This window comes from Triturus cristatus, chromosome 2_1 (genome assembly GCF_964204655.1).
Source record: "Triturus cristatus chromosome 2_1, aTriCri1.1, whole genome shotgun sequence".
Taxonomy (NCBI): domain Eukaryota; kingdom Metazoa; phylum Chordata; class Amphibia; order Caudata; family Salamandridae; genus Triturus; species Triturus cristatus.
This window is the reverse complement of record NC_140581.1, coordinates 891995566-892019549: the sequence shown is the minus strand read 5'-3', so window position 1 is coordinate 892019549 and position 23984 is coordinate 891995566. Positions and strand designations below refer to the sequence as shown.

At 42.4% G+C, this 23984-nt stretch overlaps 2 protein-coding genes across 4 annotated transcripts in view; one reads left to right on the top strand and one right to left on the bottom strand.

Annotated features, from left to right (window-relative positions):
- The window catches only part of OSTF1 (osteoclast stimulating factor 1), a 195607-nt gene extending 190890 nt beyond the window's left edge, over positions 1–4717 (bottom strand). Inside the window, exon 1 of the mRNA XM_085633085.1 lies at positions 4579–4717. Within this exon, the coding sequence (XP_085489211.1) occupies positions 4579–4612 (34 nt within the window). The 5' untranslated portion in view covers positions 4613–4717. The remainder of the gene's footprint in view (positions 1–4578) is intronic.
- A 215-nt stretch (positions 4718–4932) lies between these two features.
- Positions 4933–23984, top strand: part of NMRK1 (nicotinamide riboside kinase 1) — a 177488-nt gene continuing 158436 nt past the window's right edge. For 2 of the 3 annotated variants that reach the window (XR_014970371.1, XM_085633072.1), the window contains exon 1: positions 4954–5083. The gene's annotated coding sequence lies outside the window, so the exon portion shown is untranslated. Of the gene's footprint in view, positions 5084–23984 lie in introns of all 3 variants that reach the window. The other variant, XM_085633071.1, reaches the window with a different exon arrangement.

Here is a 23984-nt window from a genome sequence, read left to right as displayed (position 1 = left end):
CATGAGTCTTTTAACCATTCCTCAACCTTCAGCTACTCCCTACAAGTACATGCATCCTTTCTTTACACAGGTCACTGACTGCACTGATGGAACCAGACTTACTGTCTCCATCTACTTGCAAAGTTGGTGCACCTTTGGTGTTGAACGCTGTTGGAAGCCACTGCAACACACATGCCACCCAGATTCTAGCACCAGAGATGATTTAGCAAGACTTGTCATTCATTCCACTGGCAATGCCTTTTCCACAGTCTCAAACAATCAATCAGCCATTTATAAACCACTGCTCTTCACCCCCGAAGGTATCTGTGTGGTTAGGTTTAGCTGGTCTCAGTCGAAGAGCCAGGTCTTAAGTCCTTCTGAAATCCGCCAGGGAGGGCGATGTTTGTAGGTGGAGGGGTAGGTAGTTCCAGGCTTTGCGGTGTGGTAGGAGAAGGAACGATGTAAGCAGTGGTGTCAGTGAAAAAGGGAGGGTCTGTGTGAGGACCAGGGCAGCAGAAAGCATGAGTCTGGCATGTTGGTGGAAGCTCTGGCAGTGGTTGATGTATGCTGGTTTCTGATTGTGTACAGACTTGTAGGCATTTATCAGGATCTTGAACTGGCATCTCTTCTGGATGGGGAGTCAAAGGAGGTTCCTGGGGGTGGGGTGGGGGGGGTGATGTGGGTCCATTTGGGGAGGTTGAGGATGATACAGGCTGCTGCGTTCTGTATGATCTGAAGTCTCTTGAGGAGTTGGGTGTTGATGCCTGTGTAGAGAGCGTTACCGTAATCTAGCCGGCTGGTGACGAGGGCCTGGGTGACTGTCTTTCTGGTTTTGATGGGAATCCATCTGAAGATTTTTTGAAGCATGCAGCGGGTGTGAAAGCAGGAGGTGACTGCGTTGACTAGGAGCTTCATGGTGAGTTTTCTGTCAAGAATGATGCTGGGGTTGCAGGCGTGGTCTGCCAGTGAGGGTCCGAGCTAATGGGGCAAAGATCAGCACTTCCATCTTGTTGATTGAGTTTCAGGCAGATCGTGCTGATCCAGTTGGCGACCCTGGTCATGGCGTTGCGGAAGTTCGTTTTCGTGGTGGATGGGTCTTTGGTGAGGATGAGTTGGGTGTCGTCTGCGTAGGATATGATGTTGAGTCCGTGGGTTCTGCCGATGTTGACAAGGGGTGTCATGTAGATGTTGAACAGGGTCCTGCTGAGGGATGATTATTGGGGTACATTGCATTGATGATGCTCTTGGCTTTCGAGTTAAAGGGTGGTAGGTGTATTCTCAGAGTTTGTCCTGTAAGGAAGGATGTGATCCATTTGAGGGTGTCCCCCTAGACGCAGATGAGGTAGAGTCTGTCAATGAGGTTGTGGTGGGATGCAGTGTTGAATGATGCTGAAAGGTCGAGGAGGATCAGGACTGCTGTTTCACCTCTGACGAGTATGGATCTGATAACGTAGGTGGCGGCTATCAGAGCTGTCTGACAAGGTAAGCAGTTACAATAAAACATTCATGTAATAGCTGATGCTTGGACAGCATCTTCCTGTTATGAAACCAGTTCCAAATACGGATGCTTCTCACACGAAAACAAGAAGTAGAAAATAGTTGCAGAAATCGTGGTCACACGGTACTGTTGTAATAATAGCAATAAAGTTTTGACGAAAAGGCTGATGGATGGTCTGTGTCTCAACATTCTTATGGCTAAAAGCTACTTGAAATAAATATTTCAGTTTGTGCTACTGTCATTATTTGTCACTTATTATAAAGTACCACATCTAATGACAAGGGCTTTTGATTTCTCTAGCACTTAGTTGAGCCATGGTCGGAAGGGTGCTGCTGTCTGATCAATGACTTATGCCTTTTAGTCACATATCTATTGTATTTCCAATGCTCAACCGACGAAAGTTGAAGGGATTACAAAAACATTTTAAATAATTCTGAGTGTCAGTTAAACAACAATGTTTTAAATATTTCAATATTCCATCGTTAAAGTTAGTATTGAAACACTGGGGTCCTACCAGATATTTTAAACACAATACAGCCGTCGACCAACACAAATTCAGAAACCCAGCTTCTCCATAACCTATTGCTTTCAATTGCCTTAAGGTAAGAATTAAATGTATCGGACATTGAAATTACGCATTGGTTTCTTTGTAGATCTGAGGCTGATTTGAACAGTCAGGCAATAAATGAAACTGTTGACTGACTAACGCTCTTACCACTGACTTGCAGACTATGCGCAATATATTATATATATCTCTACGGTCCTGTTGTAGTCATACCAATAAAGTTTTGACGAAAAGGTTGATGGATGGTCTGTGTATCAACATTCTTATGTTTTTATATATAGATATATACACCGACAACATTGCACTGACTGCAAGTACCATCGACTATATGAAGAAGTATTAGAATATCTTGCAAGTAAAGAGCTGTTTGGCCATGGCGAGTGATCCGATAGTCTGAGATGGAACCAATGGGAGACACTACTTTACAATTTAACAGGGAACTATTTTATATTGAAATACATCCATGAAAGTAATCACTTTATAGACCTCTGTACAATTACTACTTGGCTAGCAATAATTTTTGATGTGCTCATGAGGTGGCCATTTAATTCTGAGTTCACTCCTTAACTTGTTCATTTTTAGATGTTACAAGTAATCTTAGGAGACCGTAACCCAACACTATTTGATTTCCAAAAGGGTAAAATGGCAGCAGATTACGTTAGTTGGTTACTGACTGCATAATTGTGTCTACATGCAAACAAGGAGGTGGTGATGAATAGTGTTCCTTTTAGTCACGCTTTTAGCGCTGTATTTACATGCAATCGCTGTCTAATTTTCAGATTCGGATAAATAAACAGATGAGGTGTTCTTCACTCGAACTCTACTGTGACAAAGTTGTAACAATTAATAGCCAAGAAAAACAAAAATGAACACAATTGGAGGTAAGGATTAGCACAAAGGAATTCAAATGAGAAGTATGAAATTGTAGATGATAAAAGGGAATAAACATAAGAAAATCAAAGCAAAACGTCTGCATACATTTCCAACCATCCTAAGTGCAGGCTTAAACCCTCCGATGAGGACAGCAAGGTTAAGGGTTAGCAAGGTGAAATCTACAACAAAATACAAAGAGGCCATGCCTCTTACCAGCAGTCAGTCTGCAGCAAACCACAACACAGCCAGCCAACTTTTTTGTGCCCCGAGAGTGAAATAATAATTAAACCGCCAACACTGGGATTCAGAGCAAACAACCACTCGGGGAAAAGTAACCTAATTCTCACTTTGTGGTTATGTGAAAAAACTTAAAACACAAATATATTAGTGACTCAAAGGCTGCTTCCTGCACATCTCATCAGTCACAGAAACGGGCAATCCTACATGTCAGGTTAGGGTGGTCACACAAAAGTGGCAAACCTCATGCCACGTGAAGGTGCTTCTTTATGGATAGCAATGAAACAAGAATTTTAAAAAATCTTTCAAATTCATGATTTCTGCCTGTTCAATCCTACAGGCACTCAAAAAAGGAATTGGTAAATCTGGTCATCTTCAATAAAAAGAACCAGATGCATAAAAGGTTGATCTAATAGGATGAAGCGGGCTCCACATACTTCCTCCTACTCAACCTGTGATGCAAGCTGAGCCTCTGAGAAGCAGATGTGGATTTAGGTTTCACTGGAAAACAAGTAACAGTAACCTAACTGAAAAGACATCTCCCATCCGTGCAACTAAATCCAAGTGTGCAGAAAGTTCTTTAAGTTGAACCCATCTCAGCTGTTCCAGTGCGTTGTTAACCCTGAATGCCTCGAAAACTCCCGCTTTCAACTCACAAGTCTATTTTTCTTTTTCCACACCCCTCGATTACACTTCCTCATGCCTGCATTTAGCCTGTGGGTGGAAGAAAGTACTGAAATTATGAGTTATTAAACTGAGGGGATCTGAGAGAAGATCCAGGCACAGTGACAGAACAGTGGTATATCATGTGCTGATCAACTCACCTATCTTTGTACATGGGATAGTGGAATTGTAAAGTTTCTACAAACCTAAATAGCCCACTGTTCTTCGTATTCAAATATTAAATTTGCATTTCACCCAATGTCCCTCAAATGCAGATAATTATAAGGAGGTCAGCACATAAAGGTCGCTTATTGGTAAGCCTAACGTCACTCATCCGAAGATGCAAGCCTGTAGTGCTATGATGTCAATGAGACACAGACAAGTGCGAGAAAGATATTCTAGTAAGAATGAGAGAGCGAAATAGATAGTGGAAGGCATATATGATGTATATTGTATGCAGTGACGTAGTCACTGTTAGATATCTCTTATTTGGGATTAGAGTGTCCTCTTGTGTCAAAAATACATAACCAAGTTGTTGGTGTTATTTGTGTGTTAATATGACATATGAATGGAGATTCATTGTGCAGGGAACAAACGTAGAAATGCAGCACATGAAACACAAACTAAAGACACACTCTCCACTCAGCTCATTTTGCACCAGGTACATTTCTCCGCCGGATTATGTGAAATAATACAAGCACCAAAAAAGGCGGAAGCGGGCGCTACAGGCAAGGGGCACAGGCCGTGCCACTCCCTTCCTTACCTGGTTTGGCTGGTTTCGGAGGCGGTTTAGACATGTTGGTTGCAGGGCGGGAGGCACTCCGCTTCCTCTTTTCTGCTCTTTTAGTTTAAAAAAAGAGGACTCAATGATGGCCAGACGAACAGAATGATAACCTCTAAACTGGCAGCAAAAAAGAAGGTTGTGCGTCTGCTGCTTGCTGGTGTCCTGCAGTTCGTCAAGAGTCCAGGGTCCGGGGTCCGCTGACTGCCAATCCCTGGGGCTATGGGATCCGCCGATGCTGCACTGCTGTCGGCTCACACAGAACCTCCTCCTGCAGCATGGAGGATGCGGAAGAGCCCTCCTGTCAATCACTGCAGGGGGAGGAGTCTAGACGGTACCGCGCAGGGCAGGACGGGGGGGAGGAGAAGGGGCAGAGCTTCCGTATACAGTCAGCGAAAATTCGGCAGTGTATAGAGGTAGAGGAGTGACGTCGCCGCCGTCCCAAACAAGCAGACAAGCAGGACAGGAGGAGCCAATCTTCCAATCGGTAGGTTCTGTGGCCACTTTCAACTGTATATTATCACCCTGGCACGCCGCACACATCACATGTCTATGTAAAACATGTTTGTACTTCACGTTTGCATCTCCGTCATGCCCTGATGTTGCATCGTTCTATGTACAATAAAGGGGTTCTGGGCAAGTCAATTAATCTCCCAGTGCTTTAAAAAAAATAAACGAATGTGCCGTTTTGTAATGGACTTGGTGCTCATGTAGAGCGCTCTAATACATTCAGGTCGAGCTCGCGCTATATAAAACTGCAGGGGGAAAAAGTGCAAACTCCTTCATGCACGTCCTGCCCTATTTCATTAGCGCAATTAGTGTGGGTTTTCCCACACACTAAGTGTAAAGACGAGGAAACGGCTTCAGGTTACTTTAGATACGTTAGGTTTATTTCTTGGTACAGAGAGCCGTCCCAACCGGCATTGCTCCAACACGAAGTCCCAACTGCTCCCAGCAGAACTCCGGAGCAGAACCCCCACTAACACATTCCATGTTACATCATTACATTCTCTACCAGTGTTAGCATTAACATCACATCACCACACCTCCCCCCTTTTTTAAAAAAAAACAGACTTCTAACAATAAAATAATACAATAAAAATGTAAGGGAAAAGTAAAGTGATAAAAATAAACATAGCTATATATATAACTATATATAAATATAACTTATACATAATCCTGTAACCTGCTTGACTTTGTATGAGTTCTGGTGCTCCTTCTCACACAATTATCACTCCTTAAAGCAACTTTCTCATGTTCCCCATTCTTGTTAAAATAACCTGGATCCTTTGCTACTCGAGAAGTATTCCACCAATTTCCATTGGCCAACTTAACAGCATTCTTTCTGATGTCCACAACCTGCTGAGAATCTAAAAACTTTGAAAGACCTTTTCTAACTGACACCGGATTTTTCACTCTAACCCAATCACCAATGCAAATACTGTGAGCATCTTTTCCAGTAACAGGTTCAATTCTTTTACAGACTTCGGATGATTTTCTACTAGCAGAGTCCCACATGTTCCCTATGTCACTAACACGATGAAAAGATTTCACCATCCAAAAAGGATAAACTTGTGAAGGAGTTTTCCTCCCTCTCATGAGTTCAAATGGACTAAAGTTGGCTGCTACATGGGGCGATGTACGATACGACCACACGAGATCATTCACTGCTTTGAAAATGCAAGCCTTAGACCTAAAAGCTGCTTGAACACACTCTACAATAACTCTATTGAATCTCTCAGTTTTCCCATTGCTTTGTGGGTGATAAAGAGGAGTTCTTGTGTGTTTAATACCACAAGAACGTAAAAAAACAACCATCTCTTTCGAGACAAATTGTACACCATTGTCTGTAAGAATTTCCTCCGGAAAACCTTCCCTAAGAAAAATCTTATTGAGACAAGCAATAACACTTTCGGAATTAGGAACATTGATGGGCTCAACCTCAACCCATCTGGATAGATGGTCCACAAGCACCAAAAAATATTTAGAATTGGCAGGAAGAACATGGAAAGGTCCAAGAAAATCCATGCCTATTTTCTGCCATGCTCTCCCAGGAGGAGATACAGGAGAGTCAACAGTGCCTTCTAACACCAAAACTTTGTCACTAGTATTGCATCTTACACACTGTTTAACCATCTCATCAATTTGAGAATCCATTCTCGGCCACCAAAAATCAGATCTCACCTTTCTTTTAGTAATGGTTGCACCTAAATGACCCGCATGAGCAGCCAAAATGATTCTATCTCGGTAACACGAGGGAGGTACAAGTTTGTCACTTCTTACTACTTTTCCACCTTCTAGAGAAAGTTCACTGTTGACTTTCCAAAACATTTGAACTTCTGGAGTAAGAAGTTTCTCCTTAGGCCAACCTCTCTTGATCAAAGAAATAACCTCACTAAGTACAATATCTTTATCAACTTCAGCGAACCAGTCTTCTTCTGCAAATGAGAGAATGTCCTGATTGACACACGCTACAAAACATTCCTCTACATCGGTTTCCCAATCTTGTTCATCTGTATCCTGAATGGGAAGCCTAGATAAACAATCCACTCTGCTGTTTCTCCCTCCAGGAATATACTCTACCTTGAACGTAAATTCTAGCAATTTGGTCGATAACCTAGCTAATCTAGCAGTGGTACGTTTAATATTTTTTCCTGACAAAATGTCAACTAATGGTCGATGGTCAGTTCTAAGGACAAAGGATCTGCCCCACAAATATGACTTGAACTTCTCAACACTCCATGCACAGGCTAACAGTTCTTTTTCAATAACCGAATACTTTCGCTCAACAGGACGAAGAGTCCTGGATGCAAATCCCACTGTGAACTCTTTCCCTTCAGCAAACTGCGACAATACAGCACCCAGACCATACTCGCATGCATCAACTGTAATGATGGTTTGCCTTCCTTCCACAAAAGCCTGCAAGGCAGGTGCACTAACAATGTGATTCTTAATAGATTGAAAACCTTTTTCACATTCTTCTGACCATACAAATGCCGTTCCTTTTTTAAGTAGGTTTCTAAAACACTCTGTGGTTTTGGCAAAATCTTTCATAAATTTTGCATAAAACTCACAGAGTCCGAGAAAAGACATCAGTTGTTCTCTGTTTTGGGGAGCTGGAGCCTCTACTATACTTTTGACTAAACCAGGTCTTGGTTTAATGCCTCGTTCTGATATTACATGCCCTAGATATTCAATCTCTTTCACCTTAAAAAAACACTTACTTTTCTGTAAGGTCACCCCTCTGCTCTCTAGTACACTAAAAACTTGATCGAGAACAACATCATGTTCTGCTTCACTTTTAGAGAAAACAAGAATATCATCTTGGAATACCATCACATTGGGGTTATGTCTAAACATTTCAGTCATTAGTCTCTGAAAGACCGCAGCCGCAGAGGCTAGCCCAAAAGGAAGTCGACAAAACTGGAAAACACCATCAGGAGTGACGAAAGCAGTGAGGTGTCAGGACTGAGGATGAAGTTCGACTTGATGATACGCAGCTTTGAGGTCCAATTTCGTAAACCATGAAGACAAACCAACTTTCGCAATCAGGTCCTCAATGCGTGGAAGAGGAAAGCCGTCAACCCAAATGGCCTCATTCAAGCTTCTCAAGTCGACACACATCCTCAAGTCCCCAGACCTTTTCTTTGCCAAAACAATAGGAGAAAGCCAAAGAGTGGACTCAACTTTTTCAATTATGCCTTGTTCACACAAATTTTGCAGATGTTTAGAAAGATCCTCTCTGATACTCAACGGGACATTGCGTAATCTGTGTTTGACAGGAGTGGTATTCTCTTTTAGCTTTATAAAATGTTGAAAATTAGTAATTTTTCCCAGACTATTTTTAAAAACATTACTGAACTTGTGTTCCCAATCATTAAATGACTGTGTGCTAGAAAGTGAGTAGGCATGTTTATCATAATGTTTCTGATCAAGCTGCTTGTCAATGAAGACAGGGTTCTTCAACCCAGGCTTAATGGTTAATCCAAACTCTGCTTGGTGAACGAGCCCAAGAACATTGATCCCTCTTTTAGCAACGTATACCTTACCATTGATAGTTTCACCTAAAACCCCTATGGTGGCCCAAAAGTATCCTAACAAGTCAATTTTACTACCTTCAAAAGCCACTGTACGAACGTCAGGTGGCAAAAGACTTTTCTGATACCAGAACTTTTGGTACTTTTCTTGTGCCACAATAGTGATACGAGCCCCTGTGTCAACCAGAAGTCGGATTTGACTAGTTTCAATCGTAACTAAAACTTCCGGATCAGGAATGTTTAATAGTCCTTCTTCATTGCGATTCTTTACCACCACAACATATTCTTGATTTTCAACATCTTCATCATAAAAATTCTCCTCATCGTTAATTACGCATCTAACATTTCTCCTTCTGCTACCCATACAAACTTTAGCAAAATGGCCCATTCTTCCACATTGCCCACACTGTTGATTGATAACTGGGCAATTTTTAAAAGAAGAAACATGTAAAGGAGAACCACATCTATAACAATATATTCTAGAGTTGAACTCCCTATCTTGTACAAATGATCTTCCACCTCTAATAATACCCGGTCTCCTCATATTGCCACGAAAAACATTACCCCTAAAAGCATTGTCAAGCATGGGAATAGAAGGTTTGACAGAGCTGGCACCAGGATGCTTAGTAGAAACAGCACCTGAAATGGAAGAGTTAGATAGAGCAGTTTCAAGCTGTTTTGCGTCATCCATTGAACTCTCAATACTTTTAGCAATATCAACTGCTTTGTCTAGAGTGGGGTTTTTACATGTTAGTAGCCTTTCCTGTATCTTTTTACAATAACAACGTGCGACCAGTTGGTCTCTCACTATTTGGGAAGTGAAATTCTCAAATTCACATTTAGAAGCCAAAACTTTTAGAGCTGTGATAAAAGTATCTATGCTCTCATCAGATTTCTGTGTTCTCGTAAAAAACTTATATCTATGCACCACAGTATTCTTTGTTTTAGTGAAATATTTGTCCAATTGCGCTACCGCTGTTTGGAACTCATCAGGATCTTCTCCTTCAGGTGGATCGTAGGGAGGTAGATGGTCAAATACATTTTGTCCTTCAACCCCTAGATGGTAATACATTAAGTTCTTTTTCCTCTCAGGCCTGTATCTCTGTCCATCAATCGCACCTAGATATGCCTTGAACGATCTAAACCATAGTTTCCATTCTAAAGGAGGATCTCCGGGTTCTTGTAGAAAAGGCGCTGGTGCAATGACACTCTGCATTTCGTCAAAAAGAACCAAAAATAATAATAATAAAAAAAAACTGTGGAATGAAATTGATTAACAAGAAGAAAATAGAAATGGATAAGAGAGAGAAGAAGAGTAAAAAAAATTAATTCCTGAAAATTCACTGCCTCTGCAAGATAGCAGAAAATGAGAAGGCCAAACTCTGTTAAACTAAGAAGAAACACAAAGCCGACACCTCTCACAGGTAGCAGCGAATCCAGATAGTGACCAAAAAAAAAAATTCCAGTTCAGACCAACAGATGAAATTCCAGTTCAGACCAGCAGATGGTAGGGTTGCACCATAGGAGTTATATTCTTGGTGTATACAAAAAAAAAAAATATGCATTTCCAATAACACATTTGCGTTAAAAATGCCCAAGTTTACAATTTGCAATCCACGTGCGATCAATAAAGAAAAAAAAAAAAAAAATGCACCCCAGAGCACGTAACAAATGGCTGTGCGCACAAAACGATAAAATATAACTTCGAACTGAACGCTACGTATTGAAAGTAGCAAATAATGAAACAAACGAGAAAAAGTATGTGACCAATCCAAAATGGCCACTGTAAACGCGACGTTGCGCGCTGACGTCAAATTAGAAACGTCTCGGTGAAGATTCTTCCTGCGCACTGAAGAACATGGAACCCTTTTCAGCCTCTTTCGCCAAACTCCGCTGAAGGTTCCACAACGTCATCAAACAGGAGGAGTAACGAGAGGATGAGCACCTCCTGCTCCCTGCAACGACGCTCGAATTTAACAATAAGATATAGCGGTGACCGGTAAGATAAAGTCCTTCTTTAAAATATTATCCTTCTCTTTGGTATAGTTTTTTTTTAATTACTCGTATTCTTTGAATCTCCCGCAAACCTCTTATTTAAAGTAAAAAAAAAAATCCAGGCAGACGAATAAAAATATGGGCACGGCTCTCTGCACGACGGAACGTCCGATGTTAACTCGAACAACAACAACAAAAAAAAATTACTCACAGTTGAATGAAAACCCTAGGCTCCGGGCAATCAATACGAAGTTTCCAAATGCCGAATGTAGTCAGCTGTAGTAGCGGTATAAGTAACATCATCCTCTGTCGCCACTGTAAAGACGAGGAAACGGCTTCAGGTTACTTTAGATACGTTAGGTTTATTTCTTGGTACAGAGAGCCGTCCCAACCGGCCTTGCTCCAACACGAAATCCCAACTGCTCCCAGCAGAACTCCGGAGCAGAACCCCCACTAACACATTCCATGTTACATCATTACATTCTCTACCAGTGTTAGCATTAACATCACATCACCACACTAAGGCATGCACACGTGTCAAGCGAAGTAAACCTCGGAAGTCCAAGTAGCAGTAGCAGTACTCAATTTTTCTGCCGCCTGCCAATGACAAAAGGCGTGTGTGTTCTAAAAGGTAAGATGGGAGATCAGTGTTGAGTGACAGCCTGTCCAAGCAACTGCATCGATCCATACCTTGTTAGTAGGATTCTGGGGTAAGAGAGAGGGCACTATTGTGAGGTACTGCGCCAAACCCACCTCCAAATTTTCAAAGGAAGGGTACACGGGTCATACTTGTCAAGAGGCCATGAGACCACATTCGATCAGCGGAGGAGCCAGGGGGCACACGAGGGGCTCCCAGGGATTTAAGTGGAGGGGGCTTGTGGGGGTCTCTAGGGGGCTCTATTTTCGGGCCTCAAAGGTAGGGTTGCTCCAGCGCGGAGTGAAACTGCTCCAGCGCGGAGTGCAAAATCCCTCTCTACCGTCACGGACCAAAAGATCTCACATACACACACTATCCATACATTCGCTGGTGGGGCCCATAACACCAACATTCACTCACCATCAGTCCGTGTGGGAGGCGATTATCCTTCCAAGCGCTGGAAATTAGAGAGGGAAAATTACCACAATCTACCCTAATGAGTGACAAAGCTACACAACCTTCTGATACTCATTAGGCCTTAAACTTCACCTTTAGTATTCCTCTCATAAATGGGAATGGATCAGTTAGTTGTAGGTTTAAGTGAATTTCTAATTCTCTAATTAACCTTTTCATTAACACATTTCAATGAATAAATAACCCAACTCATTTCTGTAGATGTTCAAATTTATATTAATATTGCAAATTAAATCATTCATTTGATCAAGTTGCCATTCATATTTATCTATTCTGGCTAAATGTCGTCCTCTATGTCAAATCTGGCAGTCTCGCAAATCTATGCCCATCAATTTTAGCAGGTTCAGTTCATCAGGAGTTTGGGCATTAATTCAGTCCGTCAAAGATTCAGGCTAACAGCTGTCCTGCAGTGTCACCGTCCTCTCTGTCAGCATAACGTCAGGAAATCGAGAAAGGCCAGAAACGAACCCGCACCCACCTCTCTATTCTACCATAATTTATAGTAAAAATCATTGACAATTTGTATCAAAAACGGGTCTTCAAATGTTCTGATTGGTCCATTGAAATTGTCTGACAGGATTCTCATCAAAATAAAGACTCTGATGTCATTGTTCTTGAATTATCCGGTTTTTAGTAGCACATTATTGTTCATTCAGAAAAGCTGGCATGCATCCCGGAGCAACCTTGAAGGGTACATGTTCATCTGGGGTCAGATTGAGGCCACTGTGTAGCTGTTGTCAGCGCAGGTGCACTTCACCCAAGCCTTGTTCAGCGTTGGCAGTCGGGTTAGGCACCAAAGGCAGCCATCTTTCGATAGGCCAAAATGGTCAACTTAAGCAAAGAAACACAAAAACTTAATTAATACATGAAAATGACTTAATTAAATGTTATTCCCTCGCTAATACCCATATGTGTATGTATTTATCTAGCCAAAGCAACACTCAGTGCGGTTTATACTTACTAAATAAAGCACGAATCACAAAAACATCATAAAAGCGACATATATCATGCAATATTCTAATTGTCTTTGATTAGAAATGCGTACGAATTTTAGTTCACGTATTAATTAAGCCATACAGATGCAAATCCCACGTATAATTCATACATTAGTAAGGTTGGTAAATATTTTCCACATCACTCCAATCCATTAGTTCGATTATAATTAATTAATTAATCTAATTAATAAACAACATGCAACATGGGGAGGGTATACAAATTTTTTGCATAACCCGCTCCAGCAGGGTGAACAGACGTCACGGTCTTTGTTGGTGTTTCGGGTGAGCATGCGCGGCCACTGCTTAAGGCGTGACGTCATTATAGCAGGAAGGGAAATCCTTTGAAGAGAGACACTTTCTCTCGGGATTTCCCTTCTCTTTGAACACGCAGCGCCACCTACGTCATCGTGCCAGCCATCAGCACAACAACAGCTGGTTAGAATCGGCACGACCCTGCTTTTACGGCCTTCAGCAAGATTTCTCCCGCAACCCGTGTGACCCTGCTCTGCCTTAAAGCAAGCGAGGGACAAGGGTCTACAACAGAATCCAGCAGCAGTGAAAAGGAAACTTACCTTTGTGACGCCTCCCCACACCTACCAGCACCGTCGGGACCCTGCCTCCTCATTAGAGCTGCCTCAGCCACTATCCTTCTGGAGCCACACAAGACTTGCCCTCCCAGCCTGCAAGCCCGCAACGTGAGTATTTTAATGGCCGTTTTTTTAATCCCCTTCCCCGCAGCTTTCTCATTCCGCCGCAAAGCGCCATTCATCTTTTTCAAAACACTCTCACTGCCAATGCTGACTTGTTCTGTTTATTGATTTATATATGCGGTGGTAAAGCAACCTCATAGAAAGCACTGCGTATGGGAAAATCAAGGCAAATATTGAGCGCCACTGGTTCCCCAGAATTCGAAAAAATTGTTGCAATTGAGAATTTTAGTTTTGCTTGTGGCTGCATTGAAAATGTTCTGGCACAATTCAGAAGTAAGTAGAATATCTCAAATCAGTAGTAAAGCCGACCCAGACGGACCCCTCTGAGTTTCATGATCATCTACGTTCGCATTACTCTGCTCTTCCTATGTTAGCTAACACTAATGTAATTAAGTCCTGTGTGACACTCTACACAGATGGGGAATATACAATCACACTGACTGGTATAAGGCTGATATGCAACTTCGCTTCGACTTGTGATTTGACAAATCCATTACACTTGGGTTTCTCAGTGAGGGAAAGTAATGGGTGGAATGCTTGAATTATACCATATTTTATGTTTTTGAAAAACGACATCAAACATCTTAAAGGAAACCATTAGTCAGCATCAAGTGCCTTTGTTAACTATGCAGTCTCAGCGAAATTGCTTAGTTACTACTGGGATACCAAATAAACACTTACTTGAAATTAGACAGTTTCCCTTAAGTCTGTAATAAGAGAATAATTAAAGAAAAATGGGAAGGAATGGACCGAAAGTGCTCACTTAAAGCCAGCTCAACAAACTTTGGGCAAATTTGCACCGATTACTGTGGAATTTCTCTCTGGTGATGGTTAAGTTTGCTCCAGTCTTGAATTGGCATTTTCTCCAAACAACTGTTGGGAAATATCCTCTCCTAAGTTCACTTAGTTTTTGTTTTTTTTAACAGAGTTTTATATAGCGAGAACTTGACCCAACTCGGGTATCAGAGCGCTTTACATAATAGCACCAGTTGCGTTACATGAGGATACAATCATTTTTTTGTAGTCGGTACTTAATAAATATACCTTTTTGCCTATTTTATTATCCTTTGCTGGATGCGACTGTAATAATGAAAGATGTCTCGTAGACAGGCCGCTTAGTCATAGGTTTATTCAACAAGTTAGAAAAGTCATATATAAGCTCATTAGATCTCTTGTAGAGCCTCTTAAATCCCTATGAGAGCCCCACCAGGAGCAGCCTCCCTGCTGCTCAGCCCATCTCTTCCAACTGTCAACTCCTCCAGTCCCCACACACTCAACATTCTAAGTGACATCACTCATGGCTGGAAGATGCACACAACACAACAGGTTATAACACATCTCCCTTCCTTACAAAAACAAAGCATAAAGATACAAATGCATAAAATCAAGATAACACCAAAATACCATTGCATACATAAACAGCAAATTCATTATGCAAGTAAACATACAACAGATCAGAAAATACTTGCAAGAAAATCCATAACAAACCCCATCCCCCTCCCTAGGGAAATAATTAGATGGCAAACACCACCAACAAACGAACAGCAATGGGGTAAACACACCACCCCATAGGGGAAAACACCTCCCATAAACTCGGAAATAGGGAAAATAAACTTCCCTATGATACAAATTACAGAAATAGGGCAACAACTACACCCTATAGGGGAAAAACACCTCCCTTAGACACAGAAATAGGGAAAATAGACCTCCCTATGATACAAATTACAGAAATAGAGGAACAACGTCACCCTATAGGGGAAAAACACCTCCCTTAAACTCAGAAATAGGGGAACAGCGTCACCCTATAGGGGAAAAACACCTCCCTTAGACACAGAAATAGGGAAAATAGACCTCCCTATGATACAAATTACAGAAATAGGGGAACAACGTCACCCTATAGGGGAAAAACACCTCCCTTAAACTCGGAAATAGGGGAACAACGTCACCCTATAGGGGAAAAACACCTCCCTTAGACACAGAAATAGGGAAAATAGACCTCCCTATGATACAAATTACAGAAATAGGGGAACAACGTCACCCTATAGGGGAGAAACACCTCCCTAAACTCTGAAATAGGGGAAAGACGTCACCTCCCTTAGACTCTCCGAACTTGCAATAGGGAAAAATACACCTCCCTATGATACTCTGACCACTGTAATAAGGAAGAAAACACTTCCCTATAGGGGAAAACACCTCCCAAAACACACAGAACACACTGTGATAGGGAAAAACGTCACCCTATACACCTCCTTTAGAAACTGAACATCGAAATCCTTTCATAAGAAACACTATACTATGTTAGAAGATCGCACGTTAAACATTTTGAGCATAAAATAAGTATTAACACTGCTAAAAGAGAGAAAATAAAAACAATGAACACAAAAGCAAGAGAAGATATAATGAACACCGGTGAGCGAACTCTCACCCGAGGTCTTGACACGGAAAGAGCTGCATGCAACTGCCACACTCCGATTCGCTGCTGCGCAGCAAGTTCACCCCAGTCAATGTTAAGAATTGCTCCTCAATTGTGCACTATGTACCCAAATGCTCACTTGAGAAGAACAAAGAACCATGTTATGCACGTAAAAGCTATCCATCTATTCAGGAAAAATGTCTGTTTGCATTATCACGGATTATAAAATCCGTGCTCCGCATTTTTACTCCTCTCGTGCACAGTGCAGTAAATGAAAATAAATAATTCCTTATGAAGAATGTGCCACATCAGTAGACCCTGTGGGTACATCGCGTCTCAAATGCGCTTCCACGAACATGCAACGAGAATGCGAGAGATCCTTCTGAAATCTCCCAACCCAAAATGAATGCCAAAAGTACGCGAGAGCTGACGCGTGAGCTGACGTCTCGCAGATCAACATGTAGCTGACGAAAGTAGAACAGTGCAGCGCGCACCGTGCGCATCGCATCACGTACTGAGTCCCGGTCGCTGAGTCAGGAAGAGAATTCCATTGCGTCATCACTCCCAGGATGGCAACGAAGAAGGAACATCTCTCGCACCAACGAACACCTCCTGCACCAACGGCCCGTCACAGCGTGGCAACAGAGCACAGCAAATCCAGTCCGGTAAGATGACACTTATAGAAGCCTTCCGCCCCCCCCAGGAGCCCAAAAGACACACGATTCAACTGAAATCAAGCACAGTACACACAGATTGTATATAATACCCCTCAAATAGGTTTTCACAGGAGTGCAAGTGTGGTGCAGATTTCCTCCATAGCACGTTCCTCAGGAGCGCCAAGGCACACATACACAGCACACTTGTATAACTCCTCACTGGGGTGTCAGTTTACCAGCATACGTCACTGTTTCCTCTGAAAAGCCGTGGAGCAAACAATCTCTCCCAAAACAGATAGCTGGGGCAGAGCAATTCTTCCTTCTTGGATGGCAGCAATTCCTTAATTTACTTTTCGCTGACTAGTAAAGAAGGTGAAAGGGTATTTACAACCAACCCTCCTCAACATGTAGAGTTTCAAAACGAACTGGCACTCACAATTTAGGGCGACCGATGGATAGGTCACTGGTGGGGCTCTTGAGTGTCAGCTTCCAAAAGTTCACTTGTAATCTCTCTTAAGTTCCTTTTTTAGTTCCAGTTTACATTTTACACACATTTTTAGCTAGAGTACTGTTTCCTACAGCAAATACGCAGCAAGTTCCACTTTACTCACAGTTTCAGTACAGCAACCAGCTCGAAAGTTCTCTTGAAATTTTTCCTTTTCTCTTGAAAATCCTTTAAGCAACAGAAACCATAGTCCATTGAAGTAGCACACGTAAGTTCTTTCCAGTCGTCGCCAGTGTAATAATGAAAGATGTCTCGTAGACAGGCCGCTTAGAACAAGTCATAGGTTTATTCAACAAGTTAGAAAAGTCATATATAAGCTCATTAGATCTCTTGTAGAGCCTCTGTTAAATCCCTATGAGAGCCCCACCAGGAGCAGCCTCCCTGCTGCTCAGCCCATCTCTTCCAACTGTCAACTCCTCCAGTCCCCACACACTCAACATTCTAAGTGACATCACTCATGGCTGAGCAGCAAGGGACAGAATAATAATAAGGAAGATGCACACAACACAACAGGTTATAACAGCGACTTCATGATTTTCTTAAGCACACAATGCTAGTTATCTTGATTTAGACCACGCCCCTACTCGGATAGGCCACACCCCTTTAAGAAATTTGCTACGCCACTTTTAGAGCACCCCCAGTTTATTTTCCCACTTAAAGCCCTGGGGCTACCTAACATTAACTGAGGGAGTTGAAGTCGTTTGAGCTGACATACATGCCAACAGCTCTATTCAGGCGGGAAACTCATGATTTTCAAAGCTAAAATGGCTTTATTTCAGCGCTATCCCACCTAAATTTTATTTCCGCTCTCTCTTACCTGAAATTGCCACTGTTTTAATGTTAGTCAATGAGTACAATCAATTCTCCAGAATTGTTTTCACTATTTCTCTTTCCTGTTTCGAAATGTTTGAATACATGCCAATATTTTGGAAGAGGAAAACGGGAGATTTAAAAAAAATAATCAGGAGAATGTATTTCTCCAGTTGACTTCTATTGAGGTCTGAATCGGGTCTATTGTCATATATGGGCTAAATGTAAATATAATTGTTTTCCCTTACTTGTCAGTAACACAGAGAAAGCGCTATAGCAGGCAGAGAGAGCATGCCAAAAAGATTATGCACTGGCCTGCCGGAGCAAGTTACTGGCACTGCATAGTTTGAGTCACACAAGACCAGTCCCTGTCTGCAGAAGCCTGCCAAGGAATTGGGGTTTTGCATACAGGAATCGGGACGCGGGAGACTCCCCTTGAAAAAGGTAGTCTCCAGCCTAAAGTGGGAGGGTTGGCATGTATGCGCATGCTCTGATGCCCCAGAGTACGCCAGTCTATGGCTTTACAAACTGTTCTAAGCATAAGCAAATTAATGAATTGTACAATAATATAGCGCATCATAAACATCATGAAGAGGTGTCCCACCGCTTCTCATACCTGATCCTTAAATAGAAACAAAAGAGAGAGTTAGAGAATAGTGGACATTCCATTTGTTGTTGTAGTTTTAGATCAAATAGATAAGTCTTCAGCTTTCTCAAACCTATGAAATTGATTTGAGATCTCAGCCATAGAGGCATGCTGTTCCATGCCCTTGCTGGTCACTGAAAGTGATCAGTGTCCCATTATGTTTTTTTGTTATATCTATAGATGGCCAGTAGTTGTTAAGATGTTGATCTTGGTGTTTTTGTAAGTGCATGGCAGACAGAAAGCGAGGCATGGAATTGTTCTTCCTGGGGCCATGGAGTGCTTTATGACATAGGCATAATGCCTTGAAAATCTCTGTGTTTACTCAACCTAGTTTGAAAATCAAAAAGAACTAGCTATTGATTAGAAGTTTAGTGTGTGTTTCAGAGGTAAGGCCAAGTAGGTTTTATTTGTGGGCCTCGAGCTTTGACGAATGTGTGACTAAAAGCCGGACCCCCTCCGGACTCATGAAGTTTCCCTCTAACAGTACAAGAGTACAAAACTAGAGTAAATCATCCTCTTACACATATCGCACCTTAGCGAGTGCGTCACTTAGCTGGTCACACATATTTTGTAGACCAACCTTTTATTTTCACTCTGCACATAAGGTCCTGACAAAAGCAAGATTTAACATAAGCCCTGGCTGAAACATGTTGACCACACTCGATGTGGAAGCTCAGTCACCTCCACTCACATCTACCGCCTTGCTTTTAACACTGCCAGGGGCCCATTATTAAAATTACCCTTGTGGACACTGGGACCCTTAGGACAGTTTTTAAACCTACACTCTTAACACCATCACCACACACTCACTTAACAAAATCCGCTCGGCTGTAAGCAGACGTCGCAGCACACCTGAGGCACATTTGGTACCCTGGGTGGGGCCCGATGATGAAGCATGCCACCAACTAGGTTGGTGGGTGAGGGCCTTCATAAACAAGCATTGAGATAGCCAATAGGTCTTGCCTTTGGGACTTTGTGTTTAGGCCGAATTTTTGGCTATGTTGTAGAGTAGTGTTGCTGCTGTGCACTATGTTGAAAAGTTATAGTAAGAAGTGTTAATTATTTATGTTATTTTTATAGAAATGAAGATGACATATATAAGTGAAATCTTTATTAACAAAAGATTTTAATAAAAAAATGTCTTCTATTTTTTTGTACTTGTATGTGGTGTGTAATTATGTGGCATTTCGTTGTATTATTTGTAGTGCATGCTATGTTGCATTGAGTGTCGTGTAATTATGTTGTATATAATTATGTGGTACTGAGTGGTATTGTGTGGTGTGTGTATATTGTATTTAGTAGTGTTTAATTATGTGGTGGGTAATTATGTGGCATTTAGTGTTGTTTGGAGTGTATGTTGCATTGAGTGCAGTTTAATTATGTAGCATTTAATTATGTGGCAGTGTGTGGTATTATGTTGTGTGTATTAATTTTGCATTGAGTAGAATGTAAGTATGTGGCGTGTAATCATATGGTACTTAGTGGTATGTGTAGTGTATGTATGTTGCATTGAGTAGAGTGTAAATATGTGGTGTGTAATTATGTGGCACTGAGTGTTATCATATTGAGTGTGTTTATGTTGTGTTGATTAGAGTGTAATTATGTGCTGTGTAAATATGTGGCAGTGAGTGGTAATATGTGGAGTGTATTTAAGTTGCATTGATTAGAGTGTAATTATGTGTCTTGTAATTATGTGTTATTTAGTGGTATGTGCAGTATGTTGAAGGTGCATTGAGTAGATTGAAATGATGTGCCTTGTAATTATGTGGTCCTGAGTGGTTATTTGTGGAGTGTATTTAAGTTGTTTGAGTATAGTGTAATTATGTGGCTGTAATTATGTGGTATTTAGTGGTATGTGTAGTGTACTCACATTCAACTACAATAATGGCTCACTATACCTGGAATTCACTGCGACTGTCCGAGGAGGAAATTCCTGCCAGTCAAACTCCTCCTCAAAGCCAACATTTAATACTCCATGCTATACCCAGAGAGTCTTGCACGACGGCAAGCAACATATATTTCAAACTCCCAAGCAAGCATCCAACTTCATTAGGAAGCACTCATGAAGCGAGAAACCAAGCCCTGGCATGTGGAACCCGCCGCCATACCGAAATGATTCCGAATAGGGATGTGCTGGCATCCCACAAGAGGACAGTTGGGAACCTCCACCCTAGCGCCTCACCACTATGTTACACCAGAAGTGCAAGAACCCCACTCACGGCGTGTGAACATTAGACAGTCATTGTTTAATCTATAGAAGAGAGATAATTATTATTTATTGGAGCGCTAGACAAAGCAGAAGAGATGAACTGAAAATCCTTCGGTGTCTTTGCGATCGGTAGGGGGCCTGCAGAGAATATAGTAACAGTCAGTCCATGCAACTTGACTGAGCGCTCCTTTCTCCCTATTCTGTCTGCCTCGCACAGCTTAGCGCTGCTACACGAGCCACGGTCAGCACGGCGCACTGTTCACTCACACGTGACACAAAATCGCTTCTCTCGTGGATTCACGTCAAGTACAGCCAAGCACTCATTACAAAACGCGCTTCAGTGCTCGTATTGGTGTTCTAAGCACTATCTTAATGCAGTTACAATGCACTTGTAATCTCGACCACAAGTGTATTGAAAACAGAATGATCATGCAAAAAGTAACATCCATCAACGCTGCCAGTTCCTTTCCTGCTCGGTGTTAATTGCCTGGCTCCTCAGCGTTAGGATGAACAGCACGGTAGGTCCGCTTTCGCTACACCTCCAGCGAAATTTAAGGAGAGGGCATGGTGCAGCATTTTTTTACCCTACGGAGGCATCCTGGACCAAGTAATCCAATTTTAATACTAATCCTGCAGCACATGTCCCACTATTGAGATGACCACCCCCACACAATGCTCCATATAGCGCCCAGCTCCAAAACCGCGTGCAGTGCGACAGCGGAACCTCACTACCAGCTTGATCATTAAGAGGGAGCATGCATCGCTGCTGCACCGAGGTGACGCAGCGAAGGCAAGAACAGTCTGTGATTGTTGGAGCCTGTATCCTCAGAGCATGATGCGCAACAATGGCTAACCTCATCTACCCTCTGTAAAGGGGGGCGGATGAGGAGCAGCATGGCTGAACAAGCAGTGGAACCGCAGCCTCTGCATGTCACACCATCCGGCAGAGACCAGGAGGGGTGACTTTGGCTTCTTACAGCAGCAGCACACATGCCTCAGCAAGGGGCATTCTGGGTACTTTAGGCAAAGGGGTGATAAGGGCCAACCGGCGCAATGGACTTAACAGTAGAGCCCCCTTCTGCGCAACAGCAAGCCACGAGAGCCCCCACACACCCCTGTCCGAGATCACAAGCGGCACTCGGGGGTACGGCGGGAGTGCACACGGAGGTGCCAAGCAAGCCTCTTGGCGCTGCCCATCCCGCAGGCAGTGAAGAGCAAAGCCCACTCCATAGATAGTGACTGCAATGTGCCGCAAGTCACAAGAACAACACTCTCCAACCATCGCCTGACATCTCTAGTGGTGGCAAAGAGCACAACAAACTCACATTATTTCTTTCTTTGTCTCTTGTAGATTACCGCCGCGGCCCAGAAGCGAAGCAAGGTGTCTGACTGTGTGTAAGTTTATGAAAAGACGCGTTACGGCTGTTTTGTAACAGCGCGGTGATAGACACACTGAAGTGGCAGAGGAACCACGCCCTCTGAGGCACAGTTTCTAGTTACCACGAGGTTAAGGAAAACAAAAAAAAGAGCACCATCTGTTTCTAATTACCGCCAACGCGATAATTGGAGACAGGCGGAATTGAAGTTCGCGCCCGAGGACCCTAGGCCATCGAACAAACAAGGCGGGACAATCACCCACCTTGCACCAACTGCGTGCTGTGTTTTTAAAAAAAGACACATGCAGAGGCCAATTGCGGGCTATGAAAAAAAAAGCACACACGAGCGTGTGTTCAGAGGTCAAAAGCCCTTACTGAATGCCTCGCAGGGTTGCGCATGCGCGCTGGCTCAGGCGAGATCGAAAAACAAATGTTTTTTCCTTACCTCTGAAACACACACTTTAAACGTCTAATCAATAGCTAGTTCTTTTTGATTTTCAAATTTATACCAAGGGGAAGTGAACCAGCCTATTTCTATTCCTCTCTCTCTTATTGATACTCATTATTTTACTCAACCTAGACCAGAAGAAGGCCTTTGATAGGTTGACACTCTCTTTTATGTTCAAGGTTTTACAGCACATGAATTTTGGTCCAAAATGCAGGTCATGGATTACTTTATTGTACTCAAATTGTTACAGCAAAGTCATGGTCAAGGGCACATTACGGACTCTTTTCTCATTTTGTCCGGAGTAAGTCAAGGATTCCCCTTTGCCCCCACTCCAGTTTGTTTTGTCCATCAAACCCTTTATTCCAACTTTAAGGGCTGATAAGTTTCTTAAAGGGATTCCTGTCCCAGGAAGAATGGGGTGTTCCGTCACTACTTCTGCCTATGTGGATAAGATATTATTGTTTTGTTCTGATAACATTTCAATTCAACAGGTTTCGTGGTATTGCAGTAGGTTTTATTTTGCATTCTCATCACAAATTAGAAAGAAGACATGATAGATTAGGGCCTTAGGTGCGAGATCGCATTAAAGTTCTTGGTCTGTGTTTTTTGAAAGGGTGGTGACATTCAGAGTTGGTCAGAAAGTATGCCCAAGATCAGGCAAAAGATCATATTTTGGAGTCCGAGGTCACTTACTAGGACTAATGCAAAGGTAGAATTTTTATCAAGCCTTTTGCATGTTGCTGTTGTTTTTCCCCAGCCCCGAAGCTGCCTGACATTAATACAAAGGAAGGTTTTTCAGTTCATTTGGAGAGGTAAGGAAGAAGTTTGGCTTGTGTTACCATTTAAACCTTTGGTTTTGGGGGGCAAAACATTTCCAAACATTGGCCACAGTTTACAATCCTTATTTATTTGAAACATGATAAAAGGGAGCATTTGATAAGGCAAGGAAGAACAGAAATGGTCTTTGTTTTTTGGTTCTTGGTTCAATTGTCTGGTGTGCAGAACATGGGGCATGGTAGTATGTAGCAGTGTGCCTCAATCAGAATGCTGCCCTTTTGCTTACTTTTAAGCCAGGAAGTGCTTTAAGAAGCACAATTTAAAAGGTAATCCTTTCAGCCTGATGTCACCCAAGCCTGTTCACAAAGCAGTCCCTGGGGAACAGATACTAGTTTATGGGTTTTCTGATCAACTTCAAGAACAATTTGAGGAAATATTTCTGTAAAGTACCTATTTAACACACATCACGACCTGTCATGGACTACGGTATATGGTTGCCTACCCAATTGACCCGGTTGAAAGCTTTAGCAGCATCATTGGCTACAATTGAGAGAGGGGCATAATGCAACACCGGCAAGTCAGTAGTGCCAATGGAAGGTGGGTTAACTTGTACAAATGTCTGCCTGCTACAAAACCTTTTTGTTCCAGATTAATAACTGTGTCAATGGCCAAAGATAATCTCTTAGCTATAATTCCGGCA